This window comes from Limanda limanda, chromosome 11 (genome assembly GCF_963576545.1).
Source record: "Limanda limanda chromosome 11, fLimLim1.1, whole genome shotgun sequence".
Classification (NCBI taxonomy): domain Eukaryota; kingdom Metazoa; phylum Chordata; class Actinopteri; order Pleuronectiformes; family Pleuronectidae; genus Limanda; species Limanda limanda.
In genome coordinates this window covers 12071705-12089489 of record NC_083646.1, presented here as the reverse complement: position 1 = coordinate 12089489, position 17785 = coordinate 12071705, and the positions used below count along the sequence as shown (strand labels likewise).

General features: G+C 43.5%; 2 protein-coding genes across 4 annotated transcripts; both read left to right on the top strand.

Moving 5' to 3' along the window:
- The first annotated feature begins 198 nt into the window (after positions 1-198).
- Positions 199-5466, top strand: fam189b (family with sequence similarity 189 member B). The gene is made up of 14 exons (XM_061080667.1): positions 199-432; positions 522-578; positions 1301-1408; positions 1577-1693; positions 1795-1902; positions 2084-2244; positions 2339-2438; positions 2520-2592; positions 2827-3127; positions 3255-3604; positions 3688-3729; positions 4651-4826; positions 4950-5096; positions 5209-5466. The coding sequence occupies exons 1-14, from the start codon at positions 199-201 to the stop codon at positions 5464-5466; spliced, it is 2232 nt and encodes a 743-aa protein (XP_060936650.1).
- Positions 5467-7554: 2088 nt separating this feature from the next.
- fdps (farnesyl diphosphate synthase (farnesyl pyrophosphate synthetase, dimethylallyltranstransferase, geranyltranstransferase)) lies at positions 7555-12345 on the top strand. Of its 3 annotated transcripts, none has more exons than XM_061080906.1 (10): positions 7555-7678; positions 9405-9569; positions 10043-10183; positions 10391-10471; positions 10563-10685; positions 10769-10857; positions 10951-11023; positions 11156-11233; positions 11332-11466; positions 11821-12345. In XM_061080906.1, exons 1-10 carry the CDS (start codon positions 7649-7651, stop codon positions 12019-12021), a joined length of 1116 nt encoding a protein of 371 aa, XP_060936889.1. In that variant the 5' UTR covers positions 7555-7648; the 3' UTR covers positions 12022-12345. The 3 variants fall into 3 exon arrangements, with proteins under 3 accessions (XP_060936889.1, XP_060936888.1, XP_060936887.1); XM_061080905.1 differs by having other exon boundaries at positions 9261-9569; XM_061080904.1 differs by lacking the exon at positions 7555-7678 and having other exon boundaries at positions 7700-9569.
- The last annotated feature ends 5440 nt before the right edge of the window (positions 12346-17785 follow it).

Here is a 17785-nt window from a genome sequence, read left to right as displayed (position 1 = left end):
TGTAGTGCACACACCATGGGGCATTGCGCAGCACCTATGGCACCTGCCAGTGGAGAGCTTGGTGCATAATCGTGACAGAGTGGAGCCCTGAAGCCAGCATTTATGTCTCTCCCTCTTCTTGACTGAACTTTGTCTTACGAAACCACAGTGAAGCGTGTAACCCTCTCCCGTCCTCCTCCACCCACGGATGAGCCGATCATGCCTTCGCCATCAGACTCCAGCAGCGTGGCCTCGGCCTCGGGGTCTCGAGGATGGTCGGACAGCCGTAGAGGCATGTCGGGTCGGGGGCCCGGTGGTGCACGGCTGCTCCTCTACCTGGGCCTGTGCCACCTGGGCCTAGGGGCCATGGTCCTGGCCTTCTCCTTCACCAGCATGGCCTTCACCTCCTCAGCCCGAGTGAGACAGTCCTGTCCATTTTGGGCTGGTTTCTTTGTAAGTGTCAATCTGACGACAACATGCAGCATTAACAATGAAACAATAGATTCATAACTGTGATATCTTATATGTGCTGTCTGTTGCAGGTGGTGGCCTCAGGAATAGTTGGAATAATCTCATGGAGGAGACCGTTGACACTGGTGGTATGTACCTCTCTATCTGATAACATGGAATTCAAGACTTGTAGGGCCAAGAGTCCCAGGGAGGCTCAGACCCCCAGGGTCCAGTTTCACTCCGTTCCAACCAGGTTGTGGTGACTTGACTAACTGTAGTTGATTAAGCGATATCCATCATTAAAGCTCAATAAGAAATTACATGAAAAAGTTCCAATTAGTCAACGATCTTCACCAGCGGATGGAGTTTTCTGAGCTGTCGTGAAAACATAGATTCAAATATTTTTAAACTTTTCATCCACCTTTTCTTAAAAGCTGTGGTTCAGAGTTTATATGAGTTTAGAAACAGAAGGTGTCAAAGTATATTTCTTGTTGAAAAAGTGTAGCAAATGTCCACACATAAGTTGATGCTCCCGCAAACTCTACTTGGAGGTAACATTTTGGGCACAAGCCTTTCTTCAAACACGTGGCTAAAACTTAATCTGTACCTGGGAGGTAAAATAAAAAAGTTTGGGAGCATCAGTTGGTGTGCGGACAATTCTTATCTTCTGGTTTTCGCAGCTTCTGTCCAGCAGCTAGAATTGATCAAGTTTGGATGTACATAACCCACAGTACATGTTGGGGTAGGCCTCTTAGCTGGTTAATGATGCCATTAAGGGGAGAAGCAGCAGATTCACACTCTATTTCCACCTGGAGCTGTGTGTGACACATTTTAACATCCACACAAACCTTGGCTTTGTGCTCCTCCACAGGTGTCACTGTTCATGCTGCTGTCTGCAGTGTGTGTGATCCTCAGCCTGGCCGGCTCCATGCTCTCCTGTCAGAACGCACAGATGGTCAAGTCGATGCTCACCTGCCAGGTACACAACATTATGCAAGTGTTGAAAATACCCTTCCAACCAGATGCACAGGGAACGTGCCAGGAATAGTGTAGTGTGCAGTACCTCACATCAACCCTCTGTGTGTGTGTGTGTGTGTGTGTGTGTGTGTGTGTGTGTGTGTGTGTGTGTGTGTTTGTGTGTGTGTAGGTGGAGAATGGTCTGTGTGTGTGTTGTGCGCCTACTCAGTCCTGCTCCATCACAGAGGAGGAGACCCTGGTGCTGTACCTGAACGCTGACTGCCACTCGGTCCGGCATCGCTTGAAGGTGGGTAGGAAGTGCATGTGAACCCAAATCATTGTATTGCATAAGTAAAACATTGAATAAGATATAGTCTGTGGTTTCCTCTGATGCATATCTGTCCACAGGACCTTTTGTTTAGTGCTTGCGGTCTCAGCATTCTCTCCACCATCATCTGCACCTTGTCCACTGTGACCTGCAGTATTCACATATTCTCCCTGGACCTCGTGCACCTGGTGAGAACACACACAGCACATTCTACGTTCAGCACGCTGGCTTTTGTTTAACAATGAACAGCACTCTGCAATTCATCTATACTGTTCCCCTAAGTCTGAATGTTTCACCGTTAACAAATGCTACAGCCTATAATTAATCTATCTGTTTTGTTATGCTGTGTTTCACACTCTGCCTGCCCAGCTGGCTCCTCATCGCTCTCGTTCAGTCAACCCAGAATGCACCACTCCTCAGGACGCCTTCCTGACCAACATCATGGACTTTGAGGAGTTTGTCCCACCCATCCCTCCGCCTCCCTACTATCCTCCTGAGTACACCTGCAGCTCGGAGACAGACGCTCAGAGGTAACAAAAGCAGAACAGGCACTTTCAGTGGTTGACATCAATATGCTGGATAACCAAAGTTGGTAATATCTATACTTTTTGAATGAACCTCTAGCATCACCTATAATGGCTCCATGGAGAGCCCTGTACCCCTGTACCCCACTGATTGTCCCCCTCCATATGAAGCTGTGATGGGACAGAGGGCCGCCAGCCAGGTGAGCATATTTGATTCTGTGATTTGTGTGTATACATGTGTGTGATGACCGGGCTGACCCTTATCTGTTGTGACTGTTCAGGCAACAATGTTCGACCCTCAGGGCACTGAGCTGTCTGGAGAGAGAGGAACTTCTACTGCCTTCAGTGGAGAAGGTGAATTGGAATTCCTAACAGTGGTTTTGCCTTTTGGGACAGTCCAGCAAATATAACTATATCACTTGATTAGAATGGGTTGCTTATTTTAGGGGGTATGTCAAGTTAAGTTAATTAAATAATGAAAATTCTGCATGAACAATGACTTTACCCATCACACAGTGGTGTACATTTCAGATAACATGTTTCTGCAAAGATTTCAGCCTTGATAATAAAAACTTTTATTTTTATTAGTGTCCATGGACAGTGGATCTCTGCTGATGTCGGAGATTGTGGACATCCCTGATGATTCGTCTCCATCAGAGGACTCATATCTGATGGATGTTGGGCTAAGGCACCAGGGGGAGAGAGGAAACAGGTCCGCTGGTGGTGAGGTGGGAGACGGGGGAGACGCAGGGGAGTATATCAGCTTCCGTGGTCCTCCATCTCAAACACCGGAGAGTCCTCTGGCAGGAGGACCGAGAGCGAGACGCTTCCTCCGAGGAGAGAGGTCCAACTCCTGCTCCTCTCCCAGCACAGCCTCCCCCACATACAGGTGAAGCCATGGTGTAAAGGAACTCATGTGTTTACTCATCATTGTACAACTTTATTGGGATAAGATCTAAAAGCCCAAATCCAAAATCAACCAGAAATCTTTTGAATTCTCCTGTGTCGTCCTCCAGGTCTCCAGTTCTGCGTCGCCAGGCCATGCTAGCCAGCAGCTGTTCTCAACTGGAAGCAATAGGTGGCTCTGCCTCTCAACAGCAATCCTCCATCCCAGAGATTCGACTTCAGCTGCCACAGGGAGCTGCTGCCACCTCATCTGGTCCCCTCACTTCATCCTCCTCAGCCGCCAGCGAGCAGGGCGGAGGTCAGGGTCAGGGGCCGCTCCTCCCACGTCAACCGTTGTACCTTCGGCGAAGGGCGGGGAAGAGTGAGAAGGATGGAGAGCGTGTGAGAGGGGATAGTGAACGGCTGCCGCACCTGGTGAGGTCACACAGTGAGCCCGGGCTCGGCTCCTCCAGTGACACAGGTGAGACAGACACAAGCATGGGAACATCTGTTACTTTGGTTTTACAGTTTCCATAACCTGTTCTTTTATCCCCTGCTTTCTAGTTGACTTTGGCTCTGGAGGAAGCAAAGTCTCTATCGATACGGGTAAGAGCTTCAACATCTGATGTTCAGGGGTCTTATTGGTCTAAAATGCATAAAATCTGCGTTTTAAATCTGTATATTTGTACATGCAAGTGCCTCTTGTGTTTCCTCTCCACATTTACTATGGCATTAAAGAGGGAAAAGCCCAAAAGAAAACACGTCTGAGCTGTTCTGATGATCTATATCTCAGCAGCTAAAGACCGTCATTTATCAAACACTATTAGACTAGACGTGCAAATCTGTGATTTATGAAACTCCTCCGCAGCCTCTAAATGAACATTGATGTGATTACAGATTGATAAATTAGATTATAACAATATTTTCAGATGATACGCTCTGATTTATTCATGTTTGTCGTCACTTGTCTTACTAAAAGGAGGCATTATATAGTAAAGCCTTTATATAGCATTTGACAGCGAGTATTTACTGGACATAGTTGAAGAAAAGAAATCAGGAATGACCCCACATTTCTACATCTATATCAGTTTTGAATAGCCTACATTTAGTAGCCAACATTTGTGGACCTTGTGTCGCAGTGAATGTTACATTGTAACATTTAAAAACACGTTAACTCTCGTATTCCTATTAATTCGTCATTTCAGTATAGTTCTACAATGAGCAAATATGCAGCATTCTTACAGTTACAGTATGAAAGACATGAAAATGATGAATACTGTCAGTTTCCTTTTCTTTTCTGTGGTTATTTACTATTTACTATGAAGTTTGTTTTTATATTGTACCTTTTTCTTTTGGGGTTATTTATCATGTATTGGGTTTTTTGCTAAAACCCGACCAACACGTTGTTTGGCCTGTTTATAATGGCCGGCATGAGCCTTTCACAGGAATATCCATATGTTCTATATTACATAACTTTAGAGCAGAAATCTAACCCTAACCCTCTTTGTCCTGTTTCTTCTGACACAGGTCCGTCCTCGGAGGCGTGTCTGCTGCCGCCCACTTCTTTTCCTCCTGCTGCAGCTTTGCCCATGAAAAGCAGCGTAAAATCTGCAACCACAGGGGTGCAGGTCCCCGCCAAACCTCCACCCACATCCCCACTGCGTTTACCTAAAGACTGCCACCGTTCCCTCGGAGACCTTAAGGCAAGTCTTTAAGGATAGGGGTTAACGGAATTTGACAGTTCCCACATACGTCTTAGCAAAAGCTGGATTATAGTTTGTCTAATTCAAGCTTCCCCACCACTGATCTTCTTTCTTTTCCTTCAGGTGACACGAGTTCTAATGGCTCGTTTCCTTCAACGCTCCAAACGCAACCTAGCTCCCTCCTCTGAGCATGCTGGGAGCACAGGGCAGGGGCCCAAGAGGCGGGGGGGAGCCGAGGGAGTGGCCAACAACCATCTATCCCTAGAACAAGTATAGCAGTTTTATGTTACTCCTTCTTACAATGAGCTTTGCACATCTTCAAACATCATAATCAAGCTGTCCAGCATGTGTCTAAAACTTTGCTTGATAAAATCCTCTTCAGATGTTGCGGACCCCTTGGAGCACCAGCCGAGGACCACCCAACCATCAGGCTCACCATCCCCCTCAACACCGCGGACACCACCATTCCCACAGTGACAGTCGACACAACCGGCACTACAGCGGCCGGGTTCCCGAGGGGATCCATCTGCGCAGCTGTGGAGATTTGAGCTCCTCGTCCTCAGCATCACTACATCGATTGCTGACGCCTTATCCTCCGCATGGGTCATCGGGAGCTCTCTACTCTGAGTCTGCGCTGTGAGGATGGGAGAAGGGTCAAGGATGGATCGGGGAGGAATACAGGAGGCGTAAAAAACTGAAGGGTTGTAAGGAGAGAAGGCAAATTGAAGAAGTCCTCCCTCCTTTTTCTTCCTGTCACTTCCGAGTCCTGAAGTCATCTGTGCAAATGGCCTTATTTAGTGGTGCTCTTCAATCCCTCAGAGCAGCAACCAAGAGGCTGACACGCTCTTCACTGTTTAACATCAGTGAAACTGTTATTTGATGCTTGTTTTCAGCTACTGTGGTCAGAACAAACCCATTAGACCAACCAACAAGGAGCATATTCACTTCCTCCCTCTCAATAGTCCTCTGGAAATATGTTTTCCTCAACACTGGAGATCAAACTCAACATTGATGCTACTGCAACCATTCGCTCACATGTACATTCAGTCTATAACTGTGTCAATATGCGACATGCGTCCAGCGCTTTTGTACATTGCTGTATATTCAAAGGATCGCTCAGGTGACGTGGTCATGAAAAACTTATTTGGTCTTCCATTGACTTCCATTGATAAAAAAATGCATCTCAATAAGCATAGAGTTAGTAAAGTAGAAAGTAAGCTAATTGGATGAAGACAGATGCTCTCACATAAAAATATTATCTTAAAAGTTTTGACTTTTTTTCCCCATGTTTTCCACACATTCACAGCTCCACACTGGCCTTCAGACGAAAGGCGACCAGCATTTCTAACAATGACAGTTCTGCACGCCACAGACACACTTCGGCCTTTGACATGTATTCTTTCTGGTGGTGGCCCCTGGACACATTGGTTTGATTTGCATATGTGCATGATCTGCTCCAGCCTCCAGAATACAGCAGGAACCTTGTGCATTAGATCCTGACCGTCTGTGTAACTACGTAACAAGTCCTCAGAATGTCTTTATCTGCATGTTTAGAAAATCTTTAATTCCTTTTTTTTCCTCCTCTTGCACCCGACCCTTATGATATTAGCCATTTGAAATGTGTTTGTGTTAATAGATAGCTGAAGGGAAAGAGTCCAAGATGTGCTCCAAACATGCCGCTGCATCCTAATTTGATTTTGATTGGGGTTGTAAAGGTTTCAGTTGCACAGGCATATCTATGAAACGGGCTCCAGCAGCCTGATCCCGGGAGATGAAGAGGTGTAAACTGCACTGTGGCTCTGATGAAATGACGAGTCTCTTGCAATAAATGTACAAACATTATTTGTTATGAGGTGGGGCTTCACGCTAGGTGTCGTCTTGGTTCCCTTTGGACTTGCAAAAGTCTTGTGAGTGGGCTTTGAGGAGAAAAGGCCTCGGGCCGTAGACACACCAGTGACTGTGAACGCACGATGAGTCAGGACACTCTGGATAATGGATTTTTGAAGTGTATCCGTATATGTGTGTCAGATTGGTCAGAAAGTCTTTTGTGGTTTGTTCACTGAGTGAGGAAATTGACTCCATATCAGTAAAGGCACATTTTTGAGGCACTCACATGTATGTAACAAATTTTGTAAAAATTACACACATACACAGACACACTCATGCCCCTCTCCTATTAAAGCACCGAGCTGTGTTTCTACCTCCTGTCTTGCATTAAAAAAAATATATTTATTTGAAGAAATGTATAATATGTATGGCAGGCTTGACGGGGTATAGCCTTGAAACCTGAATTATAAATGTATCTAAGTATTCCAGATTTTAAATGAGAAAACTTTCAATGCAAGTTATGTATTTCAGCATATGAAATAAATAATAGACATCAAATAAAAAGACCCATGTTGATGTGTTGTACATATTCATAAAGGCTAATTCACAGACTATATTGTAAGGTGAGTTATTTCTCTTTTTCCTTTTTTTCTTTTCTCCTCTGCAACAGTCAAAGTTTTGATTCCATGGTCGACGCTAACCACTCCACACCAAACCCCGCCTCTTGTCAAATCCTATTGGTCGGTCAGCATGAGAGCCCATCCTGGTACGATGCCACCAGCCAATGGAAACGCTCAATGTCAAATGGAGCCTTTCATGTCCACGCCCAGATGCGCCACTCGCAAGGGCTTTCGGGAAACTTAGTCCTGCTGCTTTGTATTAAAGCGAACCGCAGGTGGAGCCTAAACTACAACCTGCACATCCTGGATATAGGAGCCGATCACAGACTCCGGTGAAACATTCAGGTGGAGAATCAGAGAAGCTGTTTCATTGAAATGCCCGGACACAAGGACAAGGTCGTGATGGTGAGAAAAGACGTGTTTACTCATAAATAATGTCTTGATCCGTTATGCGACGTCTAGCTGAGCTAAGTGGATGCAGGGGAATCATGGAGTGACGTCAGAGTATTTGGAGAATTAAATATAAAGCTATGCTTATTTTTTTCTGACTGAATATTTACGTTGTTATGGTTTTTTATTCTGCTCCTTGTGCAGATTCGTATTTTGTGGTTTTTATTTGTATTTTGAAAACTGGACAAACAGGTTTTAACACCACAGCTGTTTGAATCGATAAACATGCAACAGGTATGTGTGAGTGCTGTAACATACAGGAAACAAATACATGTGAGAATTTATTATCATCAGTATCATCAGGAAAAACAATATTATCATAAGCAGGCATCAAATTAACCTTAAACCAGAAAAGTATAGGCTAAGAGCAATCAGCACCGAATAAGTTGTTTGCCAACTGGCAGGAAAAACATCAGGTGAAGAAAATGCAACTAAAGAAATTAGAGGTAAATATGACAGTAAGTTACCTTTTGGCTGAAGTTTTCAAGCACAATCAAATCAGAGGTTACTAAGGAATGGGTGGAGGAATGCACATGGAAACTGAATGTAGACAGCATGATGTAATCCAAAAGGAAGTAGGAGAATATAGAAAAACTAATAGATAAAAATAAATTAAAAGAGTTTGGTTCAAGGATGAGATTTGGACACAGGTTTTTAAAGTACACAAAAAATAATGGGCATGAAATAAAAATGAACATGCTCCAGGTGTGTGAGAACTGTTACAGGAAACCACAGAGCACATTATGATTCATTGTTTTCAATATCGACAGGAAAGACAATCATTCATTAGCAGATTGGAAAAAGATCTCATACTTGATACTTGAACTGAAGTCTGGGCATGAGGCTGTTATAGCAATGTAATCTATTTTTGTATAGAACAGGACACATTAGAAAAGTATAGTATAATATAGGAATGGTTAAGATCTACACTCCAGTTCAGAAGGTGGCATTTAGTGTCTAACACTTGTTTTTCAACAGTTATTAAAGACAAGAAGACGAATTGCTTCCTTGTTTGCACCAATCATTTCCCAAAAGCGAAGCACTGAGGCAAACTAATGACCTTTTAAGGGAAACTTTAAAATTTAATTTAAGAATTTTGTTTTCTGCCAATCTGCCAATCTTCTGAGTCCCATTCCAGTCCTATAGGTGGCGGTGATGCACCAATACGTTGTTTGCCAACCACCATAGAAAACAAAAGAAGAAGAATTTTTTCTGTGTGTGTTTAGTGATACTTTCCCATAATTAAAGCACCAGGGACAACATGTGATCGGTAATGGCGTTTTCATAGGAAACTGGTAGAATAGAGAGAATTTTAGGAGCTTTCTTTCATTTGCCTGCCAGTCCTGTGATGCACACTCCAGTCCAGTAGGGGGAGACAGTGATTCGTAAGCTGGCGTTTAAACCTAGAAGAAGAAGATGCACTGCAGCACCTGGTGCTAGCAGAGTTTGTTGACCATGGAGCTAACAACATTAGCCTGGCAGGTGTCGTGCGGATCAGCAGGTTTTTGACATGACTCTTAAAGCTTTGTCAGCGCAGGCAGACATCTGACCGCCAGGGACGAGGTCCGGGATGAGACGCCTGCTCGGCCTGCTGGTGCAACTCCCCGGGAAGTGGCGACCGGTGCCTCCGCTGAAGTTTAAACACACATGTCCTCTTGTGCTGTCCTCCTCGTCCCTGCAGGCGGACAGCACCAGCAACGGGACCATGAACGGGACCCACAGCAAGAAGCCGCTGCTGTCCGACCCGCAGCTGTTCGAGGATCAGTTCGATGAGCTGCTGACGGAGCTGACGGAGCGGGACCTCACTGACCCGGTGCTGGCGGATGCTCTGCGCAGGATGAGAGAGGTATGTGTGTGTCACCGTCAGGGAACCGGAGAGAAACCTTAAAGAGTCTGAATGCATTGGATAGTTCCCTAAATCCTCTGGGTGTTTGCGAGTACGGTGGCCGAGAGAGCTCAACCTGCAAATAGGGAAAACACGGTCAAATGAAGAAAACAACTTCATCCTGGCTGTAGATCAATGCTTTGTGAAGTTCCATCACCACTGACTTCGATAACATTACAAAGCACTGCGCTACAGACAGGTTCATCACTTTTTTCGGTCCTCTGGAATAATTTCCAGACATTAAATACAATTTCATAACAATTCTCAATATCATATATTAGGCACCGTAGTTCCAAAAGCTGAAACACTAGTTTGATAAAAAAAATACAACCATGCAAATAATATTATAAGTGAGTCTAAGAGTTTACATTTATTTGTAAGGTAAGGGTGCAAGTGCTTCATTTATATTTTTGTAACATTTCTTTTGCTGGTAGGTTATGGTGTACAATGCCCCTGGAGGCAAGAGGAACCGAGGCCTGTCTGTGATTGGCTCGCTCAGGGAGCTTCTCCCGGCCTCTGAGCTCACCCAGGACACCGTGCAGCGGGCTCTGGTTATTGGCTGGTGCATTGAGTTGGTGAGTAGATGTTCACTGTCACCACACCTTCCACATGCCTCATCCTGCTGAAGTGCAATACAAACAATTATCAGATAATTCTATTTGTCTACCTGTAATACAATATTGTTTAGTCTTGAGCCTCATTTGTTGACATTTTGCTTCAGTTTCGGTGTTGAAGACTTGGTAGGTGATGAAGTGTTTCAACTGTGCCTCTGTTGTTTGCAGCTTCAGGCATTTTTCCTCATGTCAGATGATATCATGGATTCATCTGTGACTAGGAGAGGGCAACCCTGCTGGTACAAGAAGGTGAGACTAAAATGGCTTTTTTTGGTAATGTAACTATTTTTCACTATTACTGCCCAGTTTCTAATGTTAATTCTGCCTGTTTGTTATTAAGGATGGAATAGGTTTGGATGCCATCAATGATGCGTTTCTCATGGAAGGATTGATCTACAGGCTACTCCGCAGACACTGCAGGGATCAGTCGTACTATGTCCACCTGCTGGAGCTATTTACTGAGGTATTACACGTCCCGAAACACAGACATTGCACAGCCAAACACACACTGGCACAGGACACTCATTTCCTCTCTTTGTATTTCAGACATCCTTTCAGACAGAGCTTGGCCAGACATTGGACCTCATTACAGCCCCCCCTGGTCAGATAGACTTCAACAGATTCACCATGGAGAGGTAATGGAGGGAAATCTGAAAAATACATTTGCAAAGGAGAATATTGTTTAACCAAAGCAGTTGAAAATAAGATGTATCTCCTTGTCTTTTCAGGTACAAAGCTATTGTAAAATACAAGACTGCTTTCTACTCTTTTTACCTCCCAGTGGCAGCTGCAATGTACATGGTGAGTGTATTAATATCACAGAATCAACCCTGTGATGGGAATGACATTGAAAGATGACACAATATATGTAGAAAAAGTAACAGAGTCATGTTATACTCTTACTCATTACTTGTTTATTATACCTTTTTAAAGGCAGGAATCACCAGCGATGAGGAACACAATAATGCCAAATACATCTTACTTGAGATGGGAGAATTTTTCCAAATACAGGTAACGACTTTTAAACGTCATCCTGCTTTCGCTTCATGTATTGGATAACATGCTGCACAGTATGCAAAGTTAATAACCACCATGTGCGTCATTTGCAGGATGACTACCTAGACTGTTTTGGTGACCCTGCTGTTACAGGAAAGATTGGTACAGACATTCAGGATAACAAGTGCAGCTGGCTGGTTGTGACGGCCCTGGAAATCATGACCGCTGAACAGAGAGCAGAGCTGGAGGTGAGACATAACAATCTCGTCTGTTTAAACACGTAGAAAACTGTGTGACTCAACTACAATCAGATTAAACGGAAGAAATGTGGTTTATACTTGAATTATACAGTACATTTGCAGTGTAGAAGAGGACAGAGATATGTTAGTATTCAGTCACTTTCCCAGGTATTCAAACAATACCAAAAGAAATCCACTCAAATCTCTGCAGCAACAGAAGCTTTGTTATTAATTGTAATTATTTATGTTTGAGAAGAATCAAACGGTTTCTGGAGTCCCAGCTTCTCGTGTGTTTACCTCTGGACTCCTCTGTGTTTGTGGTTTGTTTAACAATACTTGATGTCATCTTCATCCCCTCCTCAGACATGTTACGCACGCCACGATGAAGCCAGCATAGAGAAGGTCAAAGCGCTGTACAACACCCTGCAAATGCCAACACTGTACCACAAATACGAGACTGAGAGCTACCAGCGGCTGCAGAAGCTCATCGCTCGTCACGCTCAGAACCTCCCCCACCCCATCTTCCTCAACTTTGCTGACAAAATCTACAAGAGGATCAAGTGAGAAGGAATGATGATCTTCTGAGGTGTTTTATCTCCTCTCCCTCTATAGAGGTTTTACCAGGAAGAGACCTCCAACTCGTACAACATGACCCAATCTAACACGTTATAGTTTCTAAGTCTTGCACTTTCATGAACTTTTCAGACATTTGTAGATATTTGGATGTAAATGTCATCAAATAACCATTTTTTCCTTTTCTATTTATTGAACCTAGTGCATAATGTACATTGTAGTCATTGATAATGTATGTGTATGACTTCTGAGGACAGCGGGCCATTCTGTTAATTCCATATATATTTTTAATAAATATAACATATACATACAGTATTTTTCTCACTTTTTGATCCTTTGTGTGTGTGTGCTATGTCTGCAGAGCTGATATTTATTTGGTTGATTAAACAAAACAAATAGAATGGAACCCTGTGGAGCTCAGACCTCCGACAACAGTCTTCTTCAATTCAATTAAGCTGCAACAACACACCCATTGATATCAGTCCCCAAATATGTCAGATTATTTTTCATCAAGATCCATGAATTACTCAGAAATCAGTAATCAGTGAAAATGTAAATGAATGATCAATTTCACTTAATGAAAAAACGTTTACAACTTCCTGGTTCCACATTAAAATTGAATGTTCCTCCCTGAACCCTACTGAACAGTGACCAGTAGTTTTTGCGTAATCTTGTTTACAAAATTACAAACAAACCCACAGGAGCGTTAACAACCTCCTTGGCAGAGGTTAATATTTTCAACTATTAGTTGTTTACACTACACAATTATTTGTGTAATAATTTCAGCCATATTTATGCCTCGATGCTGGCGACAGCCAGTGGCCATCCATCCATCAGTCCTATTTTCGTGAACATGATATCTCAAGAATGCCAGTTGGGAGTTTCTTCCAATTTGTTTCAAACGTTAACTTGGACTCAAGGATTAACTTATTAAAATTTGATGGTCAAAGGTCAAAGTTATGCCTTTTGATTGTAACATCTCTGGAACGCAGTGTAGGAATTCTTTCACATTTGGCACAAACACTTACTTCGACTCAAGGATTAATTCACTTCACTTGGGTAGCTAAAGGTCGTAGGTCAAGGTCACGGTGGCCTCATTAAATATGTTTGTATTTTTCTTGAATGTGGTATCTGAAGATCAGTTTGAGGAAATGTCTTCAAATTTGATACAAACATTCACCCGGACTCAAAGATGAACTGATTTTGGTGATTGAAGGTCAAAAGGTAAGGTCACTTGGCCGTGTGTTGTTTTGAACGTTATATATCAGGAATTCCCAAAGGTGATTAAATTACATCTGTCGCAATAATCACTTGGCCGTATGGGCGACCTGATAAGACTGTGGTGGTCAAATGTCAAATGTTAAGATCACTGTGACCTCATGTATCTCAGGAATGCCTCAAGAGAATTTTTTCACATTTGGCCATCATGTTTTATTGAACTCGATGATTAACTGATCAGATTTCGATCGTCAAAGGTCGAGGTGATCTTATATGAATCTGGAAAAGTAGTCATAGTAGAAATAATGCCAGACATTTAGTTTATAATCTATAAGAGTAAATTATCTGTCTTCTAGTCACACATTACAAGCAATATAATGTGAAGTCACTATCAAGGGCAAAGGTTTGTTGCAAAATTTCGCAGTGTAATAGACTTTACCATAAACCAATTGCATTCGGAAACATATTAATCAGGGATGACTTTAGGTGAGGTTTGCATATAAGTTCATTTCCTTGCAGACGCATGAACACGTGATTGAACAGCAGATATGGTGACTGAAGTGGAATGACAGGAAATTAGACTCTCACTGCTCTTAACACTTGGGCTGAAAACTTAATTCCTTGAGGGAGGTTAATAGTCCAGGCAAATAGCGTTTTCCGACCGACTAATTGTAAAATAATTTTTTTCAGCATCCTTTCTATGAGGTGTCCAGAACAACATACTAAAAGTCCTAAGAAATCCTAGTTGAGGAAATATGTTTAATTCTCATCAATGTGTGCCAATATGGCCCGGCAGCAATACCCCAAAAGGGCTATTTTTTTCGTTTACTCCTATCAAAATAAAACTTTACACAATGAAAGTAACCATGAAACGTAACATTTTTTGTATTACAAGTTTCTTTGAAAATGAATTTGAATATGCAAATGAGCTAGACACTAATCGACTATGCCCCAAATACACCTAAATAGGCTTTATTTTTTCCTTTACTCCTACCACAATAAAACTTTACATAGTAAAAGTATTTATGAAAAGTAACTTTTTTTGTATTACAAGTTTCTTTTGAAATGAATTTGACAAGCACATGAGCTGGGTGTATTTTGGGCATATTCGATGAGTGTATAGCTCACTTGCATATTAAAATTAATTTTCAAAGAAACTTGTAATACAAAAAATGTTACGTTTCATGGTAACTTTCATTGTGTAAAGTTTCATTTTGATAGGAGTAAACGAAAAAAATAGCCCTTTTGGGGTGTATTGTTGCCGGGCCTTATTGGCACACATTGATGAGAATTAAACATATTTCCTCAACTAGGATTTCTTAGGACTTATAGTATGTTGTTCTGGACACCTCATAGAAATAATCTATGCTGAAAAAAATTCTTTTACAATTACTTCTATTTTTGGCTCCAAAATGGGCTACTTTGCCTGGACTATAAGCAGAAAATCACTAGGTACAAATAGGATGTGGCGATAAGGAGAGGGAGGGGTGCGGTTTGGTCTGGAGGGTGAGGGAGGAGGAGGGGTTAGGGTGGGAAGGGGGGGGGGGTTGTGGGATGCTCGCGAGATCGCGGATGCTGAGGCTGTGAACGTCGGAGGGGCTCGCGCACTGTCCGGGATGTGAGAGCGCGACGAGATGGAGACCAGCATCCGTCTTTACCCGCATCCGATGGTGAGTCCACAGCCATTTTATCATCCTCCCTGTACCATTTATTTACTCACGTTTTCAAATGACTGAGCGCAAATCCTCCCGTTCACACTCGCACTCACACACACACCAGCACCAATAGCACATAGACACACACATACACACACACACAGGCTGCGTCGGTGCAGATACATGCAATTCCGCTCATAACACTAATTATGGTTCATAACAGTCCTTCTGCTGAAACGTCACATGTATCATCAATCTTAACGTGAATATGAGTTTCATTTGTAATATCTGAGTTCTGGCTGAATAAGGGTGGATGGGCCTGTATGTCAGGGCGATGCGGTTGGTGGTACCCCCTCCTCCCTCCTCCTCCTCCCTCCTCCTCCTCCCATCCTCCCTGTCTCCATCAGCTCTGTGGGATCAATATTTGCAGAGGTAACGTCAGGATGGGTTCGATTACATGACGCCTTGCTGTTTTCCCCCCTTTCGTTTCAAGGCTTTCTCTTCTATAATGGTCATTCCGAGGAAAGGCCTGGTGTAAGAGGAGCACTTGGGTGATTCATGTTCCTCAGTGATGTGAAGGGCACTGTGGAGGGAGGAATATGTGAGCAGTAGCCTTCGGTGGATGGGCTGTGTGAATACAAGGCAGACTCGGTATTGTTCAGTGCTGCAGCCTGATTATTTCATGCCCCAGTTAAACATTGTATGTACACCGCGGTATTTCTGACTGATGTAGATCTCACAGCCATGGTTGTCCTGCTTCTAAAGATGGACCGGCACAGATGGAGACAGCTTGACTGTTGTAAACTCATGAATATCAGAGCTCAGTGGAGCCGGGCAGAACAGATGAAGACGTTGAGTGACAAGTTCGGGTAAAAATTGGCTGACAATTGTCATATTATCGACGGGGGAACATTTCATGTGATAGGCCTCTGTGTGTGGGAGGCTGTTGGCTTTTGAATAGAGAGATAACGCCTGAATACCAAGCATTTAAAGATTTTTAATTCCGAATGCTAGAACACATGCAATGTTTTGTAGGTGGCTTCTTACTGCATGACAGGAATTCTGCTAGTTTCCTGCAACAGAACGTTATTTAAGGGCTGCAGCTAAAGCTTGTTTTTATTATTCATTGATCTTCCCAGAGTCCAAGGTGACATCATGGAATTGATTGTTTTATCTGATCAACAGGCAAAATCCCAAAGAAATTCAATTTACAACCATGGAAGACTGACAACAATTCCCGTTCGAGAAGCTGGAACCAGCCAATTTTTAATTTTTCATTTGGCTCGTTTATTTATTTTTTTGGCTGGCTAGTCAGAATACAAGCTGACAAAAAGAGAATTAAAATAACAGATATCACACATGATGTCTATAGTGACAGTTTCTTTAAAATGAAGAGATTCATGTAGACATATTTCAGTGTAAGAGAAAGAAAAAAGAAAAAAGCTAAACAGAATACACAACGTGATTCTTACTCTGACAGAGTTTCAGTAAATGGTCACATTTCTTGTCACACCTCTATCTTAATTTTATAATCCAATATTTGGTACTTTTTCATTTGATTTTATCATCAAAACAATTGATATTTCCTTTTATGTAAAATGATTAATCGACTGATCATGTCACGTCTCATTATTTGTAGTGATACTTGAAAATGTGTTTGAGACAGTGTGAGTGTTCATGTCCCTGCTGTGTCCCCACAGGACCTGGACTTTAATAATTATTAAGCAAGAAGCCCAAAGCGATCGGGTCTAAACGAATGGTCCAGATGAACGTTGTAACTTTAAAGATTTGGCCCAAATGTAAACGTGCAAAAGAAAATGGTGTTTGATGAGCAGATTTCGCTTGTGGTCTTATTCACTGTGTGTCTCCTTTGATGTTACAGGATCTTGGGAGTGAAGCCAAGATGTGACCGTCACGGAGCGACATTGTTTGGATCTCCTGAGCCTTTCCAACACTCGTTTCTATAGCAACAGAAAGAGCAGACTATCCAAAAAAGTCCCATTCCCAAAATGCAGTCCTCTCAGCCTTCAAAGCCGCGGCGGTTTGACACCAGCAGACGGACAAATAACTTAGCTGGACCCAAGTCTCAAGTCCCTGGTTTTCAGAGGGAGGATAAAAACATGAACACAATCTCCGCGTCCTCCCCACGCCGGGTTACTAGGACCCCCGCTGCGCCCATCAGGACCAGGGTGGGGGTGCAGCCTCGAGCTCCGGTGAACCCCTCCAGGTTTGGGCCTCAAAAACAGGTTCCCACCATCCCCAAATCGATTAAACCCAAACCCAAACCCAAGACCACTCGAGCATCTGCAGCAGCCAAGATTGCACCTAAAGCTGCTCCTCCTCCTCCCGCGATTCCAGCTGTTCTCCCTCTTGACCCAAATTGCAACGAGCCGAGCCTCCCGTGCCTGTGCTGCGACGGTCGCTCGCCGCAGGACAACAACAGCATGTTCAACCACAACCACAACAACAACAACACCATCTCTATGAGGCAGCAGCTACAGCTTCCTCCTCCTCCTGCCCCTGCGCTTCAGAGGCAGGATGGGAAAGGGGCCAAGGAGAAACCTCAAGCTCCATCACAGGCACAGGCCCAGCTGGAGCCGGCTTCCCGCCCGGCTGCGAGTCTGGAAAACGGAGAGAAGAATGGCGATGGAAGCGCTGATCTGGACAACAAGAAAAATGTAAAGGTAGAGGAAGAGGATGACGAGGAAGAGAATAGTGGGGATATTGATATTGATGATGATGACGATGATGCTGACAACGATGACGACGACGATGATGATGATGACACTCTGGTCCCCTCGTGCTGCGACTGTCCGCCCTCCCTCCTTGAGTTCTCCCTCTCCTCCTCTACCTCCTCATCCTCCACTTCCATCAGCTCCTGC